Source organism: Diorhabda carinulata, chromosome 3 (assembly GCF_026250575.1).
Source record: "Diorhabda carinulata isolate Delta chromosome 3, icDioCari1.1, whole genome shotgun sequence".
Lineage (NCBI taxonomy): Eukaryota > Metazoa > Arthropoda > Insecta > Coleoptera > Chrysomelidae > Diorhabda > Diorhabda carinulata.
In genome coordinates this window covers 19,648,594-19,669,589 of record NC_079462.1, presented here as the reverse complement: position 1 = coordinate 19,669,589, position 20,996 = coordinate 19,648,594, and the positions used below count along the sequence as shown (strand labels likewise).

Genomic DNA, 20,996 nt, shown 5'->3' with positions numbered 1-20,996 from the left:
CTATGAGTTTTTTCATTGATATTGTAGAGAAGAACCTAACTAAACCTAACCCAAACCTTGACTAAAATAATGTACCTATATTGTGCAGAAAGCTAATATCTATATATGCTACGGTACACCCTACCTAGGTAGGTAGGGTGTATCGTGTATGTACGACAACCCTGCATCACACATACTTGCAGCCTCTCAGAGTCGATCGTAAGTAGTCTAAAAATATTGAGGTAGATCGCCAGCAGTTCAAGTTTGATCACCCCTATATTATGCTATACAGTGCAAGCCAAAGGTTAATACCAACTGAAATAAAGTAGGAAAATTAAATAAAACTCCAATAAAATATTATGAGTTTAATTAAACAGTTAAATCATCCAATAAAACACTTTATAACAATCAATATACTTGAAAAGCATAAAGAAATATTAACAGTCTATGCTAAAAAAGGCTATAGTTAGCTAAACTGATTTTTCATCAAAAAAATCCCATTTCTTTATTCCAACTTTCATAAAGCATTCCACATTTTTTTGCGATGAAAGGCCTATTCAGCTATGTCCACAAAAGTTCAGTAGAATTGAGATCCGGTCTCTGAGGAGGCCAATATTTGAAATCATAATTTGTATTTTCCTCTCAAATCTGACATATTATACCGACGTACCCCATATATATATTTTTATTTAAATTTATTTATTAATTTGATCCCATTTTGACACGAAGAGAAAAATGGTCACTATTCATAACTGGACAACAGCGCCTAGACACTAGTAAACTGTTTTGAGTATTGGAATAATTACTTTAACTCAAGTAATGATTTTAAAACGATTCAGATTCAACATTCAAAGCTAGGCAACTTATTACACATTTGTGTATTCGATTCCATCATGACCGTGACAGTTTCTGTTGTCACATTAGAATGCTGATATAAGTTGTCAATTTGATCACAATATTTTGTTATTAAAATAACATGCGAAATTTTTTAAGATTGACACAATGAGAATCAGGTTAATTCACGTTTATTATTTTTTTTATTTGTCTATAATCTATTTATAGAAACATATTTTACTTATATAAACCAAAAATAACATTTTGTACATATGTTATTTTGTGGTTCTAAACATGTGAATATGTCTAAAAAGCTTTTCGGAACTGGGATTTTGGGTGAGATAAATCACTTATCAAATTATTGCGGATCCTAACAAGGATATAGTCGATCCACAGAACATACCTTGGTATGATCGGGATCACTTATAGAACGTGCAGATCATGATTAGGTTAACCCGATCATAGTTTCAGAAAAAATCCTGAAAAGTGTGAAACGATTTTTATTATGGCAACAGCAATCGCTCTTTAAAAAAATTTAATCAAGTGTCATTTCAATGTGATATCAATTAAATACATTTGATAAATCAATTGATTCAATAATGGAACTACTGTCTTATATTGCAAGGGTAAATCATGTTCACATACTTTATCTTATATTTAAAACCAGAAAATGTGATTTGTATGTTTTGCGTAGAGGTTACATATAATTGACCGATTGTGTAACGATGATATTTAAACAAAATAACCAACCCTATTAATATTCATGCGTTTGGGTAAGTAAGATTTCATGGATATAAATCGTTTTAATGTTCCATAATAATTTTAGATCGCACGTTAAAAATCATTGTTGGAACTAAGAATATTTTAAGTCAATTCACAATCTCATAGTTAAACGCTCATATTAGAAATTTGATAATCTGAATACTTACAATATAGTTTCTAAATAGCTTCGATTTTCTATAGCTTCCATGTTTCGTTTGGAAATAGTGTGTACAATTTTTTATGAACAACAAAATTTTTATTTAAATATTTATTAATCCATAAAAGTTTTGCTGATTTAAAATTATGAAAAATATATAATTTTATATTAGAATACTTATAAGTACAAGGAAATGTGACACAATCAACAAATTTTACTAATGTAAAATTTCACAGATGAATTAAATTATTGCTGTTTATAGTTAGGTAGTTATTTAAAATGCAATTAAAAGATTTATTTAAAATATTTATGGGAAAGATATATAATATGATAGTGATAATTGTGTTTAATAGAATAGCCTAATCTCATATTTTTATTAATCTCTCTTTAAATATCTTCTGAATTAAAAGATCTATATTTTAATAACTGAGACATTCATAAAATAAAAACTGTTTCAATTGGAACTTACTAAGTGAGTACAAAATTTATTTTTTCTATTAGAAATAAAACTACAATTTGAGTATTTACTTTTTTCCTATTTATTTGATATGTTATCAGATATGTAACAACTGTGTTTTTTTAAAATATATATACCATTTAATTGAAATGAAATTTCATTTGAAAAATAAAATGAATGTAGGGACTTTGATATATCATCATACTCAATTCATTGTCATATTAAAAAGCTTAGTAGTAGTTTCTTCATGAGAATATAATTTTGTTATAAAGTATTAAATATGAGCTATTGTTGACTGTGAATACAGTGGCTTTAGCAACTGCTAAAAGCATGAAATTCACTGATATTAACAAAAAAGAGTATAATTTATTATATATTGTCAAATATGTACTTTTTCAGTTTTTACCATTCATGTATTTTCTAGATAATCATAAGTTACTAAGTGTTGAATAATTCCATGTAAATTATAATTTTTTATAAATATGATATAGCTAAAAAAACTATACATAGAGAATTAATTAAGATACATTGTCACAATGCATAATATAGGTATATATCTAAATATTTTTATCAAAATTGAGGATGTTTATACCACTTATACATTGACTGTGGAAGGATCTATTGTGTCCCCCTTTCTAATTGCAATACTGGGAAACCAAGTGCTTACAGCTTATCTGTTAATCTCACTCCTTTTACAAAGTTTAGAATGTGGGTTGGCTGTAGTTGTCAGAGATCTTCTTCTATTTCATATGCTCCCAGGTGTAGTGCTCTAGAGTGTTTCACACTTCGAGAGAATGTGCATAGAGGTTTTGTTCTCTGTGCAACAAAATCTGCAAGCCACATTATCTGCTGAGTCTAGCGTATTCAGGTGTCCATAGAGACAACAGTGCCCCAATAGGACTCCCGTTAGTATATGTAGTTTACTCTTACTTCAGTTAATACATTCATCTTCTCTAGTTAGAGTTTCCCAGGACAGTCTTTGCCCATTTGCCCCTGTAGGTTGTCCCAATAATAGATTTTGCTCATATCTACCTTCTTTTCCAATGCTTTTTCCTTTGTTCTGTACCTGATACCACAAAAGTGGTCTAGTCCCATGATGGACTTGTCTGTCCCAGCTATTTCATTTTCTTTCGCTCTAATGTGTCCTGGAATCCATTGTAGGCTAATTTTATTTTTCTTGCTTAGCTCGTTTAATTTTTCTAGGCAATCACAAACGAGTTTGCATTTTATGATATTAGAGCTAAAAGCAATAATGGCTGCTTGGCTATTGTACAGGATGATGATCTCCTGTTTGTGATAGTTCCTCTATAGATTGAACTGGACACATTCTTCAATTGCATAAATTTCTGCTTGAAAAATACTTGGTGTTTTGTCCACGCTTTCAGAGTGTCTGGTTCTGGGCCCGTACACTCGTATTCCAGTTCTGTCTATATACTATTTAATGGTATTTCTGTTCATTTCTTGTTTAGATCCCACTTCTTCTGAGGAAATTTTTTTCTCAAATCTAAACTTTTTTGATGCATCTTAATGGGGCATTTCCCCGGTTTGGTTATTATTTAAGGGCGGCTTTTCTTTGGTGATTATGTCTACATTCTAAGTGATGTATTTTCTGCCACGCTTTCCAGTACTATGAGGAGAGGTAGTAGATTTAGAATGACTTCTAGTGCAGCTGTTGGGTATTTTTTGAGTAACCACAGTATTGCGGTTTATAAACTAATTAGGTAAATAAAATAGGAATTATGAATTTTGTGAGTTATGAAAATCTTCATATTAACTATGTCAGCACATATGTAGGGTTCCTGAAGGTAAACAACTTTTTTTGTTTTGATTAGTTGCAAAAATCATATTTGTACAAATTTACTTAACTTTAACTATGCAAACTTGATGGAATAATGTACCTAATTTCATTACATTTTATTTCAAAATGTATTGTTTATTTTTACAAGATGTTTAAATTGTTAAAATAAAAAAAGTACTGGTTGGATTCCATTAAATTCTGTAAGTAATATGAAAATATTTCATTTGAATACTTTATTAGTCTTAAATCAATCATTTTATCAATTGAATAGCTATTGTTTTAATCGTCCCAGTTTTAAATGAAACAATAAATTGCAATTATAAGTGAATTTATTTCTTCGAACAATAATATTTTTGTTACTAATTGAAATTCAGGAAGTTAACACAATTTTGAAAAGCTACTTATAAACTTGAGTGCATTAAAATGGGCCCACTGTAAACTTTTGACTTTAACTATATATATTTTTTTAAATTATTCATCAGATCAAAAAAAGAAATATGCTCTTGAAAGACAATTCAATATTCTTTAATGTGAGTATAAATTTATCAGCAAGGATTATCGTTTAGGCCTCGGTCTCCTATTAAATGCTATAAGCGGCGTCCGACTTGAGCGTAAACGTTCTGATCAACCTCCGAACGCCAGGCACAGCATCAGCTATCAATAAATCCCATACGCGAACGTCTCGTTCACAACAATAGTCGAGACACAGTGTTGGCGTGTAGTCGTGTGATATAAAATGGATATAAATTCTATACTTTTGACGGCGCTTGTGTCACTTGAAGAGGAGGCGCAAGACGGCCGCATACGAAGAAAAATCAGAGTAACAAGGCACCGGTTTTTTATGACGAGGAAGAAAGAAGGATGTTTCGAGATTTTGATAATGAAACACTCAAAATAAAAAAATAATAAATTTCTTTAATATCTTCGTGTCAATCAAGAATAATTTATAAATATTACTTTTATATTCCTTGCCACTTTTATTGTATAATACACAATAACCTTGGACCGATTCAATCAATAATTCGTCTTTTTCTCTATCGAATTTCGACATTTTGTGCTGACGCCAAATACGACGTTTACACTGCAATAGTTCGAAATATAGAGACGCGGCGCATAGTGTTTGAATGGCGCCTACGGTGTCCTCATGCCAACGTCAGCGTGTGAAAGAGACCGTCACAGTACATTTTTATAGTAAGCATTATGACGCGGCGTACGGCTTAATTCTGAACGCGGCCGATGTAGTTTATAGGAGATCATTGCCTTAAATGCGTAGCAATCGTAAACAAACGAAACGTGTTTATGTGGTGATTGTAACGAAAATAACAAATTTTTTCATTATTAATTTAATTAAATTTCTATTACAATTTATATAATTTTTTTGTATCATCTCAATAGTGTTAAAGTGTGTTAGTTTCATGCATACTACGCCATAAAAAGCTGTCCAAGTTATTGCTTTAATCGAAAATGGACTTGGTCAGCGAGTTGCTGCTTGACAATTGGATATGACCCACGCAGCGGTTCGAAGAGTGTGCCAGCGTTATGAGGAGACTGGATTCTTTCATAGGCGACCTGAAACAGACGGAAAGCGATTTACAACCGTTCATTATGACAACTTTATTGGGTCAACATTAAGAAATCAACACCTTGATGTGGTTCAAGTGCAACGATAGTTCCGTGAGGTAGGAGGAATGACTATTAGTCAGTGGACAGTAAGACTACAGGAAAATAACCTGACTCCTAAAACACCTGCGATTGATCCAAAACTTATTCTAGCTCATCGGTAAGCACGTCTGTGTTTTGCACAGGATCATTTGAATTGGACGTTGAACAATGGGGATCAGAATATACATCCATAGTAGTGACCGAAGACCAAGGGAGTGATTTGCAAATTGATGCTCTGAAGAGCCGAGTGCTTATGGTGGTGGTTCCTGCATGATCTGGGGTGCAATTTCTAGAGGAACACGAACCAATCCTGTACTCATTCGTAGGGGAGACCGGGTTCACGGAAAAAGAGGTTCAATAGCTGACAGATATATCGAGGAGATTTTAGCAATTCATGTAATACCTTACGTCGACTAAATTGGAGAATAATTTACATCAATGCATATATGTAAGGCCGCACACCGCCAGAATCGTAAAAGATTACATTGCAGTAGTCGGTTTTCGAGTTATGGAGTGGCCAACATACAGTCCTGACATAGAATATTTATGAGATGAGATAACAAGAATAATTCAAGCTAGACTTCCTAACCAAACTCAATCCTAGAGCTTATTATTGCAGTAGAAGAAAAGTGGTTTAACATCCCACAAGACACAATAGTAAACTTGATTAGATTTATGCCTAATCGTATGAGAGATGTTATTAGGGCAAGGGGAGGTCACACCCATTATTAAGAAATTAAGTGTTAAGTTCTAAATTGTCAATAACCCTATTTATGTTAATAATAAATAACATTAAAGCATATTAAATTGTATTGCAAGGAATCACAAATTTTGAAATATACTGCAACATTTTTTACAACAAAATTCATATTGTTCAAGGGAAGTGATTTACGAAATGTCGCCAGAAACTAAATATTTTTCTTTACATTTAGGATTCAAAGCTAGTGAGAAAAGCAAACGTTTTTCAATATTTTCAGTAAAACTACGGAAAGTTGAACATTTTCATTCTAGGAAGTAATAATAGTAATGACTTTTTGGTTAAAAATCAACTAGGGAGTCTCAAATTCAGAACGGTACGAATCAGAAACAAACTATAAATCAAACTCCATTTTTACCTTTGTATAACCAGTATCTGATGAAATTGGTACCACTAGATAGAAACATTACTACATAAATTGGTATTTTTAAAAACAATTCCAGTAAAAAAAAGTGCTAGATGTTTTTCAAGTTAATTTTTGTAAATGGTTAATACAATGATTTTTCATTTACTGGTTTACTGTGTCAGATATTTGAAGAAATGACTTACCTTTCACAGTTAGCAGATTCTTTGGATGATTTTTTTGAATAGCAAAACAAAAACTTGGTAATTGCATCATAAAAAAATTTGAATACTGTTAACACCTGGAAGAATATTGTATGTCCCGATTTTATACAGATATTTAAAAAACTAAGTCAAGGCGCAAATTGGGACCCGTATTACACGTGTGAAGTAGCGTGACACGAGAGACACGACTCGTACATGCTACACTTGCTGCGTCGTGATATGCATATTGAGACATGCATTTTCTAATATGAAAAGGAGGGATTTGATGGGTAGTTCGCGAGTAGACGGCATCAATAAACGTCATTTTGACAATCGAACAAAGAGAGAGAGAAATGCTTTATTGATAAAAATATTATAGGTAATAGTAATAGGTAGTATATAAGTCTTATACATACATCCAAAGCAAAAATTAAACCAGTATGCAGCATGTCCGAAATTAAATATTATTATTAGAATAGAAGGCCAGTAAATATGCCCTCAAATTATTGCGAAATTTCAATTGGCAAGTGGTTGTGCATTTTTTTTTGCTTGTAAAATATTGAGCCCTTAACTAATTCTGAACATGGAGTAGGTAGGTGAAGGTTGTGCTCCGCGTTCCTAAGTGGATAGCCGTGTAACGACATTTTTGAAATTGGAGAAGCGTGCTTACGAATTAGGCAGACGGATTCAAAGATGAATAAGGAAGGAAGAGTCAGAATTTTTAATCTTTTAAAGAAGTCCCTGTAGGTAGCCCTGCTGTTTAGTCCCAGTAAATATCTAATCTCGTGTGGTTTGAAGGTTCGCTCAAATTGAATCGTACCACATTTACCCTAGAAGGGATGGGAATATCGGAGATGCGTCTCAATAAGGGCATAATAAACTGTTAAGGAGATGGATAAGTTCAGTTCTTTGGAAACTGATCTCAGTGCAAAGATAAGGCGGCAATATATAGAAAGAATTGTCTACAACAAGCCATAAGAATTTTACAGATTGAACGACGTCAGTGATGGTGTTGTTTAATAAAAAAAGGCAGCAATGTATTTTTATATGATAAAAATTTAGAGGAACTAGTGCAAATCGACATATTTTACCACTGATGTGTAGATAGGCGACGTCGTTTATAAACAGAAGAAACAAAATAGGGCCTAGTACTGAGCCTTGGGGCACTCCACATTCTATTGCCTTGAAAGGTGATATTGTTGTATCAACCTTTACAAGCTGACTTCTGTTGCTAAGGTATGACTTGAACCATGCGTGAGGTGCTCCTCTGAAACCGTGGTACTGCAATTTGTTAATTAAAATATTATGATTAACAAAATCGAAAGCTTTAGAAAAATCACAAAAAGTTATTGCAGTGGAGTGATAGCTGTTTAGGCTAGAGTAGACATTAATTATTATTATTGAACTTAAGTTCTGGATCAGAATCGGAAGATGTTGAGGAGGAAATGTTGTTTTATTCCTTGACGAGGAAGAAATTTAAATCACCTAATAAATTTATTCTATCGAAGAGAAAAAAAGTGAACAGTGAACAGTTTCATCTTCATATAATCACAATTTTTTGAATCGTGGAGCTCTCTGTGTTTGCCTCTATTAACTTTTCTTCTGTCATTTTTTCGTAAAAAAATTAAGTAAAGACTTGCTAGTCATGCGCACGTGTGGCACAGCAAACTATGTTGGAACTACAGCGGGACACGTCTGTGAGCTCACGCATTTCGTGTCAGGTCGCGCTGTGTTGTCAATTTGCGTCAATGTATCTAATCTTGTAGATTACAAAAATACGTGCTATGCTGCGTCACTTCACACGTGCTATACGTTTCCTAAATTACGCGTTGCCTAATAGTATGACAATTAATTTAACTGACACCTGACTGCAGGTCAACATTTATTCGAACCCAAGTTCTATCCACTTTCGCCCTACAACAAAACAAAATTGCTATTGCTTAAAAAATTTTTAATTGTAATTAGTGTCAAAAATTTTCACACTAAGAGTTGAATTACTAATTTTTGTTGCAGATCCATAGGTATTGATGTATAACTGTCATGATTACATAGGTTACTATCCAAGGGAAAAACTTGTAAGCTAACTAATTAGACTACAAGGTAAGTAATTTTAAGAATACTGTTTATCTCTTGTTTACATGAAATTTTTATTTATTTATTTACCAGAATTATAGTACATTACATTACAAAGTAATACAAAATCACAAAGTAATCCGACAGAGGAAAACGAGTTTCCTGTTCGCCAGTCTGGAGACGCAAGACAAGCATGGCAAGACCCTCCTGGCCATGTTTGTTCCCCTTACAACTAACTTGAAACTAATACAACCTGTTTTGTATAATGTAACAGTATATAAAAATTTTCAATACAATAATACTTATTTTAATCAACGTCGGTATAATTCCTGTTTAGTTTTATAGACTTAGATCATCTGTTAATATCTTTAACAGGATCAAGTCTTATCTTAATATATATATATATATATATTCGAAATATAATACCCATAAGTTAAAACTAAAACCCAGTTCTTTAACTTTACCCATTTAATCTATCTTTTACAATCAATAATCTATATCTTTGAGATCGTTCTTCTTGCTTTATTAGCTATTACATATATATATTTTCAATAATCCAATCTTTTAATTTTTTGTGAGAAGCTTTCATACTTATATCTAGTTCTTTAGGTTCATTTGGCAACATATTAAATATATTTATTGCTTTAATTTTGTTATTTTTATTACTTACAGTTTTGTATGTTTTTGGAAGCTGTATTAATTTACGTCTTGTAGTACTGCTCGAGTTTATATATATATTTTTTAATACATTATAATGATACTTGAGACTTTCTAGTGCAAACATTTGTGTAACATTGATTGGTTTGTTTTGTGGAAAAGAATTTTTACTTATTATTTTAAGTATCCTATTTTGAAGATTTTGCAGTAGTTGCAAAATACTTTTATATGCACCACCCCATGCAATATTGCCATAACTTATTATGCTATGAAAAAAGCGTAGTAAATCATCAATAGTGTATCTGTTATCATAATTTTTGATAATTTATGGAAAACAAAAAATAGATATCTTGTTTTTTTAATAGTATGCTCAATATGCTGTATATATGAGTACAAGAATTGTGATGTAGAAGTTTCGGAAGAATAAATAAACTTTCATTTATGTGCATAATGAAATATATTTATTTTGAAAAATATTTTGTAATCTGAACACAATTATATTCAATGAATACATAGAATATTACTTCAAATTTAATTGAATCCCCACATATAAAAAAACAAACTCTTTAGATTTCTGTCTTTCTGTTCGTGATAAACTCAAAAAACTATATTATATATAAAGATATAATTTAGTTTATGTTTATAACACCTTTAGTACGGTCAAATTAGGCCAAAAAATAAGAGTAAAGCTACATAAATTCCCACCAAGCTGAAAATAAGAAATTTTTTTTAAAATATAATTAAAAATAAAATTTTAAAGTTCCCCATCATTCCCGTATATGGAAAAAATTTTATTCGAGATCAGAAGTTGAAAAAAATGGGTTTTTTGAAATTTTTAGCAAAACGGTAAGTTTTATCATAAAAATACCTCAGACAAACTAAATACTTTTTTCTGACGAGCCACCGTTTCTGAGATATAACGATTCAAAAAGTTGTAATCGTCACAATATGCATGAGTATGCCACGTATATACATCTTTAGAGTTGTAATATACAATGCCGACAGAAAGTTTCCGGAAAAGATGATAACAATTATTAAACGTAAAATAAATCAAGTTAAAACAAATTTTATTTTAAAAATATTAAAAGATAACGTTCTATGATTAAAACCATGCACATACGACGACCGTTTTTTTTCAACCTTCGATAGGCTATAAATAAAAGACCGGATCATCTAAAAGAATAATTTTATTACCAAAAGATTGGTACACTTACGGTTAAGTTTCAACATAATCACCGAAGAGATTATGTCATATCTGTGGACACGCTTTTGAATACCCTCTTCAAAGAATCTGCGGTTTTCTTTAACCATTCTGTCAACTCGTTGAACAAGGTCATCTGAAACGACAGATTCATCATGCACATCATTAAGACTATCTTTAAACTTTCACTCCAACATGCACAACACCATCACTCATGAAGTTTTCCCCATACACACGACTCATTCTCCAATGGATTTCTGCAGCAGTATGGCCTTCATCCTGTAGAAAACTAATCACATTTCGCAATTCACACTTGGCGGGAGCATCAATGATGGCGGACATGTTTACGTGGCTGTAGCAAAACGCCGACTGACGTGTGTAGTGCGAGAGCCTTGCAGCTGCCTACAGTACATGCCGGCTTCTGCCCGCGTAGCGGCTGCACGTATCGATCGGAGTTTAAAAAAACCGTCCTCGTAAAAATTGGCGGAATTTCATAAATTGGCTGACTTCATGTTAATTTTTGGAGCTAATTTACGTATTTCTTAAGAAAAGAAAAGCTATGTGGAAAAACTATTTAATGATAGTCACTATAACATATGATACCAACTGTACCGACCCTCTTGCAGTTAAACAGGGAGTGTTCAATATAAAAAATATCAGTTATAAGGATGCCAATTAACAGGGATATTTTGAGTAGTGTCCTATTTTCCTAACGAACAACAAATTGCTAATGGTCGAGACATTTTTGACTATATTCTAATTTAGCTAGTCTATTTCTGTTTCAAGTCGTTTAGCTTGTAGAAACGAATCACATTTGGCGTGAGCATCAATAATGGCGGACACGTTTACGTGGCCGTAGCACAACGCAGACTGAATGTCAACAATGGCGGAGTGTGTAGTACGAGATATTCGCAATCGCCTACAACGCATGCCCGCGAGGTTGAAAAAAAAATTGCCACATTTTCTTTTCATCAAAGAAACCACCTCTCACCGCCACTAATGTTTTAACTACACTTGACATTTTTTTTAGTTTAGTTGATATATTATTCCAAAACATTTGAAGAGCCTTCCAAAGATGATCCAAAGAAATGGGAATCAATTTTCTAACTTTCACATCCAGTTCATCTCACAATAATTCTATTGGATTTAGATCTATCGTTTTATTTTTTGTATAGTTGAGACAAAGCTTAGATGTGTGCTTTGGGTCATTATCTTGCTGAAACACTTACTCACGCCCATTCGGGCGCATCACAGAAGGGTTAACATGCGTATTTAATATGTAGTAGTAACAATTTCTGTAGAGATCCCCTACTCCAGCATATGAAAACACCCTCACACCATCAAAGAACCACCTTAATGTTTAACAGTTGGAGTTATAGCATCTGGGTGAATTTTTTCTGAATATCCGAGACGAACATAAATTCTTCGTTTTTCGAATTTGGACTCATCAGGCCACAGGATTTGTTTCCAGTTTTCTACTGTCCAATTTTCATAACCAATAGAAAAAATAATTATATAATACGTTCTTTTCGTTGCATACCAGATACGTACCAATTGTTACGGATGAAGATTTTATTTTATTTTTCACAAACTGCACGAAGGCTGGGAGGAAAGTCGAAGACAGGATCGTACATACTTCGTAAACAACATAACATTTTCGTTATAGATCAAGTTAATGTGTTTATGAATCAAATTTCAATTTAAAAAAAAAGAGTACGATTTTGTCGATCAACGAGTGAACACGTACCTTTTGTTTAACTCGGTGTTTGTTTACAAAGTCATTAAATACGCGTTAGTAAATGTGTATTGTATGTTTTTTTTGTCGAATATTATCAGTTTACATATACTTGGTGAGTCGAACTGTTCTAAAATTTCATACAGACTACAAAATAATAGGCCAGACAAACTCTTCCAATATATAGTATATAAAATATTACCAAATAATTTCAGCTGCAATCTGGTGGATCTAGCTTCGCCAAAATCTACCCAAAAGGTTTCAAACACTAACATCATTTCCAGGCAGAAGCCAAGCAATCGTTATGAATGCTCTTCCAGACGTTGTCCTTCTTGACTACATCAAGGCATTCGGTGAAATCGTAACGTAAAGGAATAACATTCGCTTCTCGCATTTCTAATCACAGAATATACATTTACCTATCCTCAGTACCTGTTGTTGATAACCTTATAAAAAATCATCAGTCCATTACAATTAAAGACCAAACTATTCCTATTCGCAGACTGATCATACCTGCAAAAAGACTATTACTTTCCCCTCTATCCCTAATTGTATTATTGAAATTGCATTCAAGAATGAACTTGGGTTGCAACTTGCCTCTCCTATGTCCTTTATCCCATATGGGTCGCCAGAGGAAGAATATGCTCATATCTTCAGTTTTCGACGATCAATCTTCATATACCCGATAAGGAACATACGACACGACATACAAACTTCTATAGTAATCGTACATGAAAATACAAGCTTCAGAATCTTCATTATCTCAGACAAACTTGAATGCTTTCTATGTAAGCAAACTGGCCACACTGCAGATTCCTGTCAAAATCACCAAGAACCATCTTGCAATCATCCCCATCCTATCAGCAATAGCCATGAAACAGAAGGATCCCTTTTTAATGTTTCTCCTCTACACGTACTCCAAACCTATGATCGTGCTTCTGATACAGCGCCTTCAGTTATTCAACAATCTATACATCTAGCCAGCATCACCACTCTTTCTGGTATCAAAAGAGCGCACTCCAATGACACCTGTCTTGAATCCCCTTCTATTCCAAATAGTGTTTGTCATATAACTCAACAAATTGAAAATACACTTCCGCCCACAACTACTTCTTTCATAAAACCCAAAACTACTCCAAAAAAGAAATCCAAAACTGATGACAAAAACCTTTGAGGAATCAGCCCCACTTCTCGGCCCTTCGCTCATAATGATCCTCTAAAAGAAGCTTATAATTTCACCACCAACATTAATGTTCTCCTTGAAGATCTTGCACACATATATTCAATTATCGCTGACAGATCCCTTAAAAAAATCGTATCACTAGATTGAAGAAAAAACTAGAGCAAAAATTGAACCCCAGTGATACTGCCGAGCTTGCAAGTTAAACTTCTACAAATTCAAACGACTCCAACCCTGATTATCATTATCTATCTCAACAATATATTGACTTAGAATAACTTGTGTCATTAATTCTTTATCAGATAAATTATCAAATTCATTATTCTACAATCGGATTGCGACGGATACTATCAGCGCTTAGAACAAATCCAGCACCTAACTGCAACTTACAACCCAAATTTTTTATGTTTCCAGGAGACTAACTTCACGAGAGCCAATCTACCGCAACCTAAATCCTTTGAAGGTTATCATTATATCGGGACTAATTGTTCAAGAGCTAGTGGTGGTGCTTCAATATTCGCTTCCAATGATATTTATTCAACCTTACTCCCTTTGAATACAGAACTTGAAGCTATCGCTATAACTGCATATTGTCCAGATAAACTCACCATATGCTCTTTATAAATTCCCCCAAATCATCCTCTGAAAGAAGAAAGGCTCCTTGATTTGATATACCAACTACCCCAGCCATTTATCTTAATAGGTGATTTCAATGCACATAAAACAATGTGGGGTTCACAATACTTTTTCGGGAAGGGCAAAATTAATAATGGCTCAGACACACAATTCAATATTTTTTCTGATACATTTTCTGCTATCGACTCAAGCATATTCGACCCTAAATCTGCTCCTTTCCTCTCTTGGCAGACCTCCGATGATCTCCACAATAGCAACCACTATCAAATAATAATAACTAACCACAAAAATGACCCAGCTTCAGTAAAAAACTATTGGCTCCTCAGTAAGGCCAACTGACTCGAGTATGCATCAACTGTTGATAATTTTTTGCGAAAATCTGATTCACTGAATACTAACTGGGTTCTATCGGGGCACCGTCGCCGAAACAAACACCTGAAGACGTTAGACCTACCAGATAATACAGCGTGCAGATTTTGTTGCATAGAAGGCGAAACCTCTATCCATAATCTTTCGAAGTGTGAACTCTAGAGCAATGCACCTGGGAGCGTATGAAATAGAAGACGAAAGATCTCTGGCAACAACAACCAACCCACATTCTGGACTTTTCAAAAAGAGTGGGTCAGCTGTAAACACTGGATTCTTTAGTATCGCAGCTAGAAATGGGGACACAATAGATTCTATGGATCGCAGTGTATACGATACCCCAAATCCATACATACATACAAGCTTATAGGACGCAAATTTTTCAACTCAGTCGGATTATTGACTTTAAGTACTGGACAAACTAAAGCCATTAGTAAAGTCGCCAGTATGTAGACAAGACTTTACAATATGCGTTATGTCAACATTTCATCTAAGTGTATTACTGTTTATTTGTACTATTCACCTTAGTTTAACTTTTAACTTTTATGCACCGTCGGATTTAGGGAGTGTCTAGGGGGGCTAGAGCCCCAGGCCCCGGAAATTTACTAAATTGATCATTTATTTTAAAAGCAATATTGGATCTATGGCAACATTTGCATTTTTTTCCAAAAATTTTATTTTTACTTATAATTTATATTTAATTTCAAACTAATATATTACATTTAAAAAAGTTTGAGCTGATTTTGATTTTGAAGTGGGCTCCTAGTCGATTTTAGCTCCACTACTTCTTAATCCAATGCTGCTTTTATGTATATTTTTCCACCCATTAATTGCCCTTCGGACTGTAGGATTGTTTAGATAAATTTAGGGGACTCCATTCTTTGTTGTAAATATTTTTTAATTTTAGGAGGATAAGCTTGAGTAAAAAATTTCGAAAAAGGGAATTTTTTTGAAGCAACATGGGACTTAGAGAAAAAATCAACTATGCCTATATTGTGACATTTTGTGGTAAGCAAACTAAATTTTTATTTATCGTAATTATACAGGTATAATAAATGTTTCATCACAAATTATTGCTTTATCTACTCATAGCTACAAGGATTACTATTTCGAAAAGGACTATTGTTTTTGTTCTTACCTTTATCGAGAGAGGAAGGTTTCGAATATTTGTCAAAAATTGTTATTCGATGTATGGAAAAAAATTTTTAGTCGTATTTAATACCTTAAAATCCTACCATAAAAAAATCTTGATGCACTATTGCATGATCTCATTTCCTTTGAAAAAAAGATTTTCTCTGATTTTCGATCAATCTGCAATCAGTGGTGGATTTACCAGCAATCTGAGTAGGCTGAAGTCTAGGCCGACACATTTTGTTCAAAGTTTTTCCATTTCAAATAATAAAATTCAAAAAAATAACCCAGAACATGTTAAAAACTCTGATTTTTGATCAAGTTATATATCTGCATTCAGTGGTGGATTTACCAGTAGTCTGTAGTCTAGACCGGCACATTTTGTCTAAAAATTTTTTTATTTAGATTTACAAAAAAAAAATATATTTTTCACACGGACAAGACGAGTATTGAAATTTTTACAAATATAAAAGTAATATAATAATAATTTAAATATGGTGTTATGTGCAGTATACTTAATAGATATAGAAGCTTTTCTTGCTTGAAAACAGTGGAGAACTATTTTTTTGTTGCTAAACTGTGTGTAATAAAAAATATATATCAATGTTACTCGTTGTGTAATATTTCTTCATATTATATAAGTGTTGAATAGTTTTACAACATACCTAACCTCACTTTGAAAGTAGTACATGATTAAAATTTTCTTTGGTTAAAATAATGTATTTTCACAATTTTTGCCGTGGAAATAATCAAGGATCTTACACTAAATCATAGTTCTAAAATTATAAATATGAAATTTTATTAATAAAAATTGTATTTTAAATAATTGTGAACTGAGGTATTGAATAGCCTACAGGCGGCAAATCTGTAAATCCGCCACTGTCTCCAGTACAGATAAATATTCTTGAAGAGAATATCTTCATTAATCTATTAACAAGGAAACAAATTTCATTGCTTTTAGATTAAAAGTTTATATAAGAAGCTTATGACTTACAGGAATGGTAATTATTTGTCTTTTCAAGCTTCGGATAAAAATGTGGTATTGAGGTGTGATATTTTCATAAATTTCAGAAAGGAGCCTGCGAAAGACTTTGAGTTAATAAACGACACAACTGATTACAAGTATAAATTAAGAGAACTCTTTAGTACATAACTAGACATTGTACTTTCTCTTAATTTGTGATTATGTACTTGATATTATTCATTCCGTTGAATTTGGATACTCCAGGAGTTCCTTGTTCAACAAGTTACCTCAAATATGTGTCTAAAACTTCCCCAGGAAGTGATACTTGGCTTCAGTTAAAGTGAATTTATAGTGATCTAACAGTCGTTAAAAAAATCAAACAAAAAAGGAATAAGAAGGATAATAACAAGTAGACATAATAGTTCTGTTTAAAAAGAAATTTATACTCTAACCATATAAAAACTGATACAATACAATCAAATTTAACAGAATTCTCTATTATTTTCATTTTATTCACAAGAAAACATTCAGTCCATACTATGGTTAACATAAAATAGAGAATTGTGAGTTTTGTTGGGGGAAATGTTATGGTCTGTGATAACACTAGTTTCGAGGCCAGCACAGAATTGATTGTGATTTTTGAAGATCATCATCACAGCTTCCATATCCATAACTGTATGTTGTACCATGTGCATCTTTTATAAGAGAGGAATTTGCACACCTTCACGTGACCAGAGTACTACAAAATTGCTTCATTAAATTGAAAATACATTTCTAGCTCCGCCCACAAGGATTCCAGACCTTAACCCCATTGAAAATTGTATACCCTAGGGTTATGTTCTTCCTACCTTCACCTGAAGGTTTAAATTGATTTCAATTATACCTTGAAGTTGTAAAACAGTAATACACAGTATTCATAAAGAACCATATACTTCATAAAGTTGGAACGTTTTAAAAATATATTGAAGCAATACCAAAGTAATTTTTCAAGCCCGATCGCTACAGTTTTGGAAAAAATTAGACGACAATTTTTTGATTGTTAAAATTATGCGTTCATTTTATGGTACAGTGTATTTTTCAGAATAATTATATGAATCATTATTTCTAGAATCACTACCGGAACTATTCGTCTATAATAAATTGTTTCATTTATTTTCCATACATTCTGTATATGTATACTTATTTATGTTGATTGTAATAATATTATTCTTTACAGGTAATCTTCTGGCTCTTACTGGAGACACAACGCTGACATGGTCTTCACCAATTTTGCCAAAATTAAATTCGAATGATTCCAGTGTGAATCCCTTAGGCAGCCCTATAACGACCAATCAAGAATCTTGGATAGGATCATTACAATATATTGGTGCAATGGCTGGTATTTTACCATTTTCAACTTTGGCAGATTTAGTGGGAAGAAAACCGGTTCTACTATTCTTGGCAGTACCGCATATATTTTCCTTTATGTTTTTTGCTTTTGCCACTGATATAAATTTATATTATGTGGGTCGTTTCTTAGGTGGCGTGTCTCTATCTTCAGTTTATATAGTTCTTCCTATGTATGTTGCTGAAATAGCAGAAGATTCATATAGAGGACTCTTATTAGTATCTTACAGTACCTTTGCTAGTTTTGGGGATTTACTTCCTTATGTGCTAGGTCCTTATTTGCCAGTAGGTTGGTTTAATATAGTTTTAGCCATTTTTCCTATAACCTTTTTCATCTTTTTCTTATTGATGGCACCCGAAAGTCCATATTATTTTGTTAATAAAGATGATGATAGAGCTGAAAGGATTCTTAGGAGGTTAAGAAGAAGAAAAGAAAATTATAAAGCTGCTGATGAAATTCAAGAAATTAAGTTGGAAAAATCTCGAAATCAACAGGGTGATATATGGAATACTTTAAGGAAAAAATACGTTATAAAAGGTTTCTTGGTAGCACTAGGTTTAAGTAGTTTTCAACAATTATCGGGTTTAGGTGCCATTCTGGCTTACACTGAACATATTTTTCAGTCGGCTGGTACAAACATACCAGCTGAAATTTCTGCAATAATTGTAGGATTTGTCCTCTTTTTAGCTAGCTTCGGAGGACCCTTGATTGTGGATAAAAAAGGCAGAAAGTTCCTTTTACTAGTTTCATCAATAGGCTGCATTGTTTCACAAGTAATTTTAGGCCTATATTTTTACTTACAAGATAATAGCGATAGTTCCCTAGAAAACTGGGGTTGGATACCGATCGCTTGTTTAATAACATACGTCATTACATTCAATGTTGGATTCGGCCCATTACCATTCACCATTACTTCAGAAGTATTACCTTCGAACGTTAAATTTTACTTAGCTACAGTTACTGGATTCACTGGGTGGTTAATGTCGTTTATAGTTACAAAATTTTTTAACAACCTGAACGAATCATTGGGTAGAGGAGGTACTTTCTGGTTATTTGCAGGTTTTTGTTTATGTGCACTCATTTTTATTATTTTTGTTGTACCTGAGACAAAAGGAAAGAGTTTTCAAGAAATACAGATTATTTTGGATAGGTGATATTAATTTTTTTAATTAGATAATTGTACTTAATATTGAAGTATTTTTTTGTATTCAAATTGTTAACTATTTTATATACACATATTTTATTAAATGGTTATAATATTTTGCAATATAATATGTTCTTTCAATTACCCTAGTTCCCTCACTTGTTTTTTTCCTTGTACCAAGGTGTAACAAGAATTAAACTTGAGAGTTGCTAGGAGCTTAACTTATATGACCTTAATAAACCATTGATATCTACATATGGACACACAAATTACAGTTATGCATACAAGTTTTGAGTCATAAACTTACTTAGTTTCTCATATTTTACTTAATTTAAAAAAAAAAATATTTTTCCAGTAATAATCACAGTATAAATATTAGAGCCCTAACGTAAAGTGTTCAAACTACAATAAATATAAATTGTTGATCTAGACTAATAATTGTACCTCAGTACTTCCGTCAACGTAACTTACACATATGTATGTTGTATAATGTCAAGTCTTTGAAATTATAAACTTCACTTTTCGGATCATAACTCAAAAATAGATAAAGCTAACACAATAGTAACCATTTGCATGACATAATTTAAGATAAAAGTTTTCTAGCACCAATAGTACAATAAAAGAGATTTTCTAATTTGTTGACTCACGGCACTATTTGAGTGGAGGTGCGATATTATCTCTAAAATTGGATACTGAAATCAAACATGTGAACAAACAATAGACTAACATTTTACTCTTCTATCTCAACTGAATTTGCTAGAAATATAATCTAAGAAATATTTTACAAACTTTAAAAGTTTACTTTCTTATTGTTACAGAATTGTAGAATTTGAATAAAATTTATCAATTCAGATTTTGGACACCTAATGTTTTCATCCAAGTGTGATTTGCTTTTGAGTTAGAAAGAAGACATTAATTTGAAATACTTCCCAAAACGTGTGAGAAACATTTTCTAAAACAATTACTTTTATACAATAATCATAACAACAATCTATTTAACATTGAACAATCTATTTTCTTAACTACATTTTAAAATAACACTAATCGAAAATTTTTATTTAATAAGGTAATAAAATCTAAATTGATAATAATTATTTGTTTAGAAGTTCCTGAAGGGTATAGCAAAATTACTTGTATTCATAAAATTTTATTTTCACGATATCTCTTGTTATTCAACTTTCATTAAATTCAGAATTTATTGATAAAATTAACATATTATATGACGATTGTGTCTATAATAATTTGTTTTTAAATAACATTACTCTTTTTAATTTTCATCATGATGACAGGTCACATGTAGATTACGATCTTGACCATAGAACTAGTCCTTTTTGGATTCTGAGCTAAGTAGTGGTCTTATACACAGCACGAATACATCTCGAATCAAGACCTCAAATTTTGCATAATAAATTATTAACATAATTTTTACAAAATAATCTTATGAACATTCTATTTTTTGATTCCAAAAACATTTTGGTTAAATATTTTTAATTATTTCCCTTATATAACATTGTATTCCCTATACTCAGTTTCAACAGTAATCTTAATTTCCCATTATAAATCACTAGGT

General features: G+C 32.2%; 1 protein-coding gene and 1 long non-coding RNA gene across 5 annotated transcripts; one reads left to right on the top strand and one right to left on the bottom strand.

The window, feature by feature from the left end:
* Nucleotides 1-1,234: 1,234 nt before the first annotated feature.
* Nucleotides 1,235-19,554, top strand: LOC130891550 (facilitated trehalose transporter Tret1-like). 4 transcript variants are annotated; one of them, XM_057796375.1, is made up of 4 exons: nt 1,235-1,439; nt 8,966-9,052; nt 15,708-15,808; nt 18,112-19,554. In XM_057796375.1, the coding sequence occupies exons 3-4, from the start codon at nt 15,760-15,762 to the stop codon at nt 19,434-19,436; spliced, it is 1,374 nt and encodes a 457-aa protein (XP_057652358.1). In that variant the 5' UTR covers nt 1,235-1,439; nt 8,966-9,052; nt 15,708-15,759; the 3' UTR covers nt 19,437-19,554. The 4 variants fall into 4 exon arrangements, with proteins under 4 accessions (XP_057652358.1, XP_057652357.1, XP_057652359.1 ...); XM_057796374.1 differs by having other exon boundaries at nt 1,239-1,586; XM_057796376.1 differs by lacking the exon at nt 1,235-1,439 and adding an exon at nt 1,725-2,204.
* LOC130891559 (uncharacterized) lies at nt 5,315-12,515 on the bottom strand. The gene is made up of 4 exons (XR_009058916.1): nt 12,435-12,515; nt 8,817-8,866; nt 6,956-7,050; nt 5,315-5,556 (listed from the first exon to the last, which is right to left on the bottom strand). It is a non-coding gene; the product is annotated as an uncharacterized LOC130891559 (long non-coding RNA).
* Nucleotides 19,555-20,996: the final 1,442 nt, after the last annotated feature.

Excerpts from the sequence above, each read along its gene's own strand:
- LOC130891550 (XM_057796375.1), top strand. The coding sequence starts at position 15,760 with ATGGGACTTAGAGAAAAAATCAACTATGCCTATATTGTGACATTTTGT. Across the intron at positions 15,809-18,111 it reads CTATATTGTGACATTTTGTG|GTAATCTTCTGGCTCTTACT; the intron begins GTAAGCAAACTA and ends TATTCTTTACAG.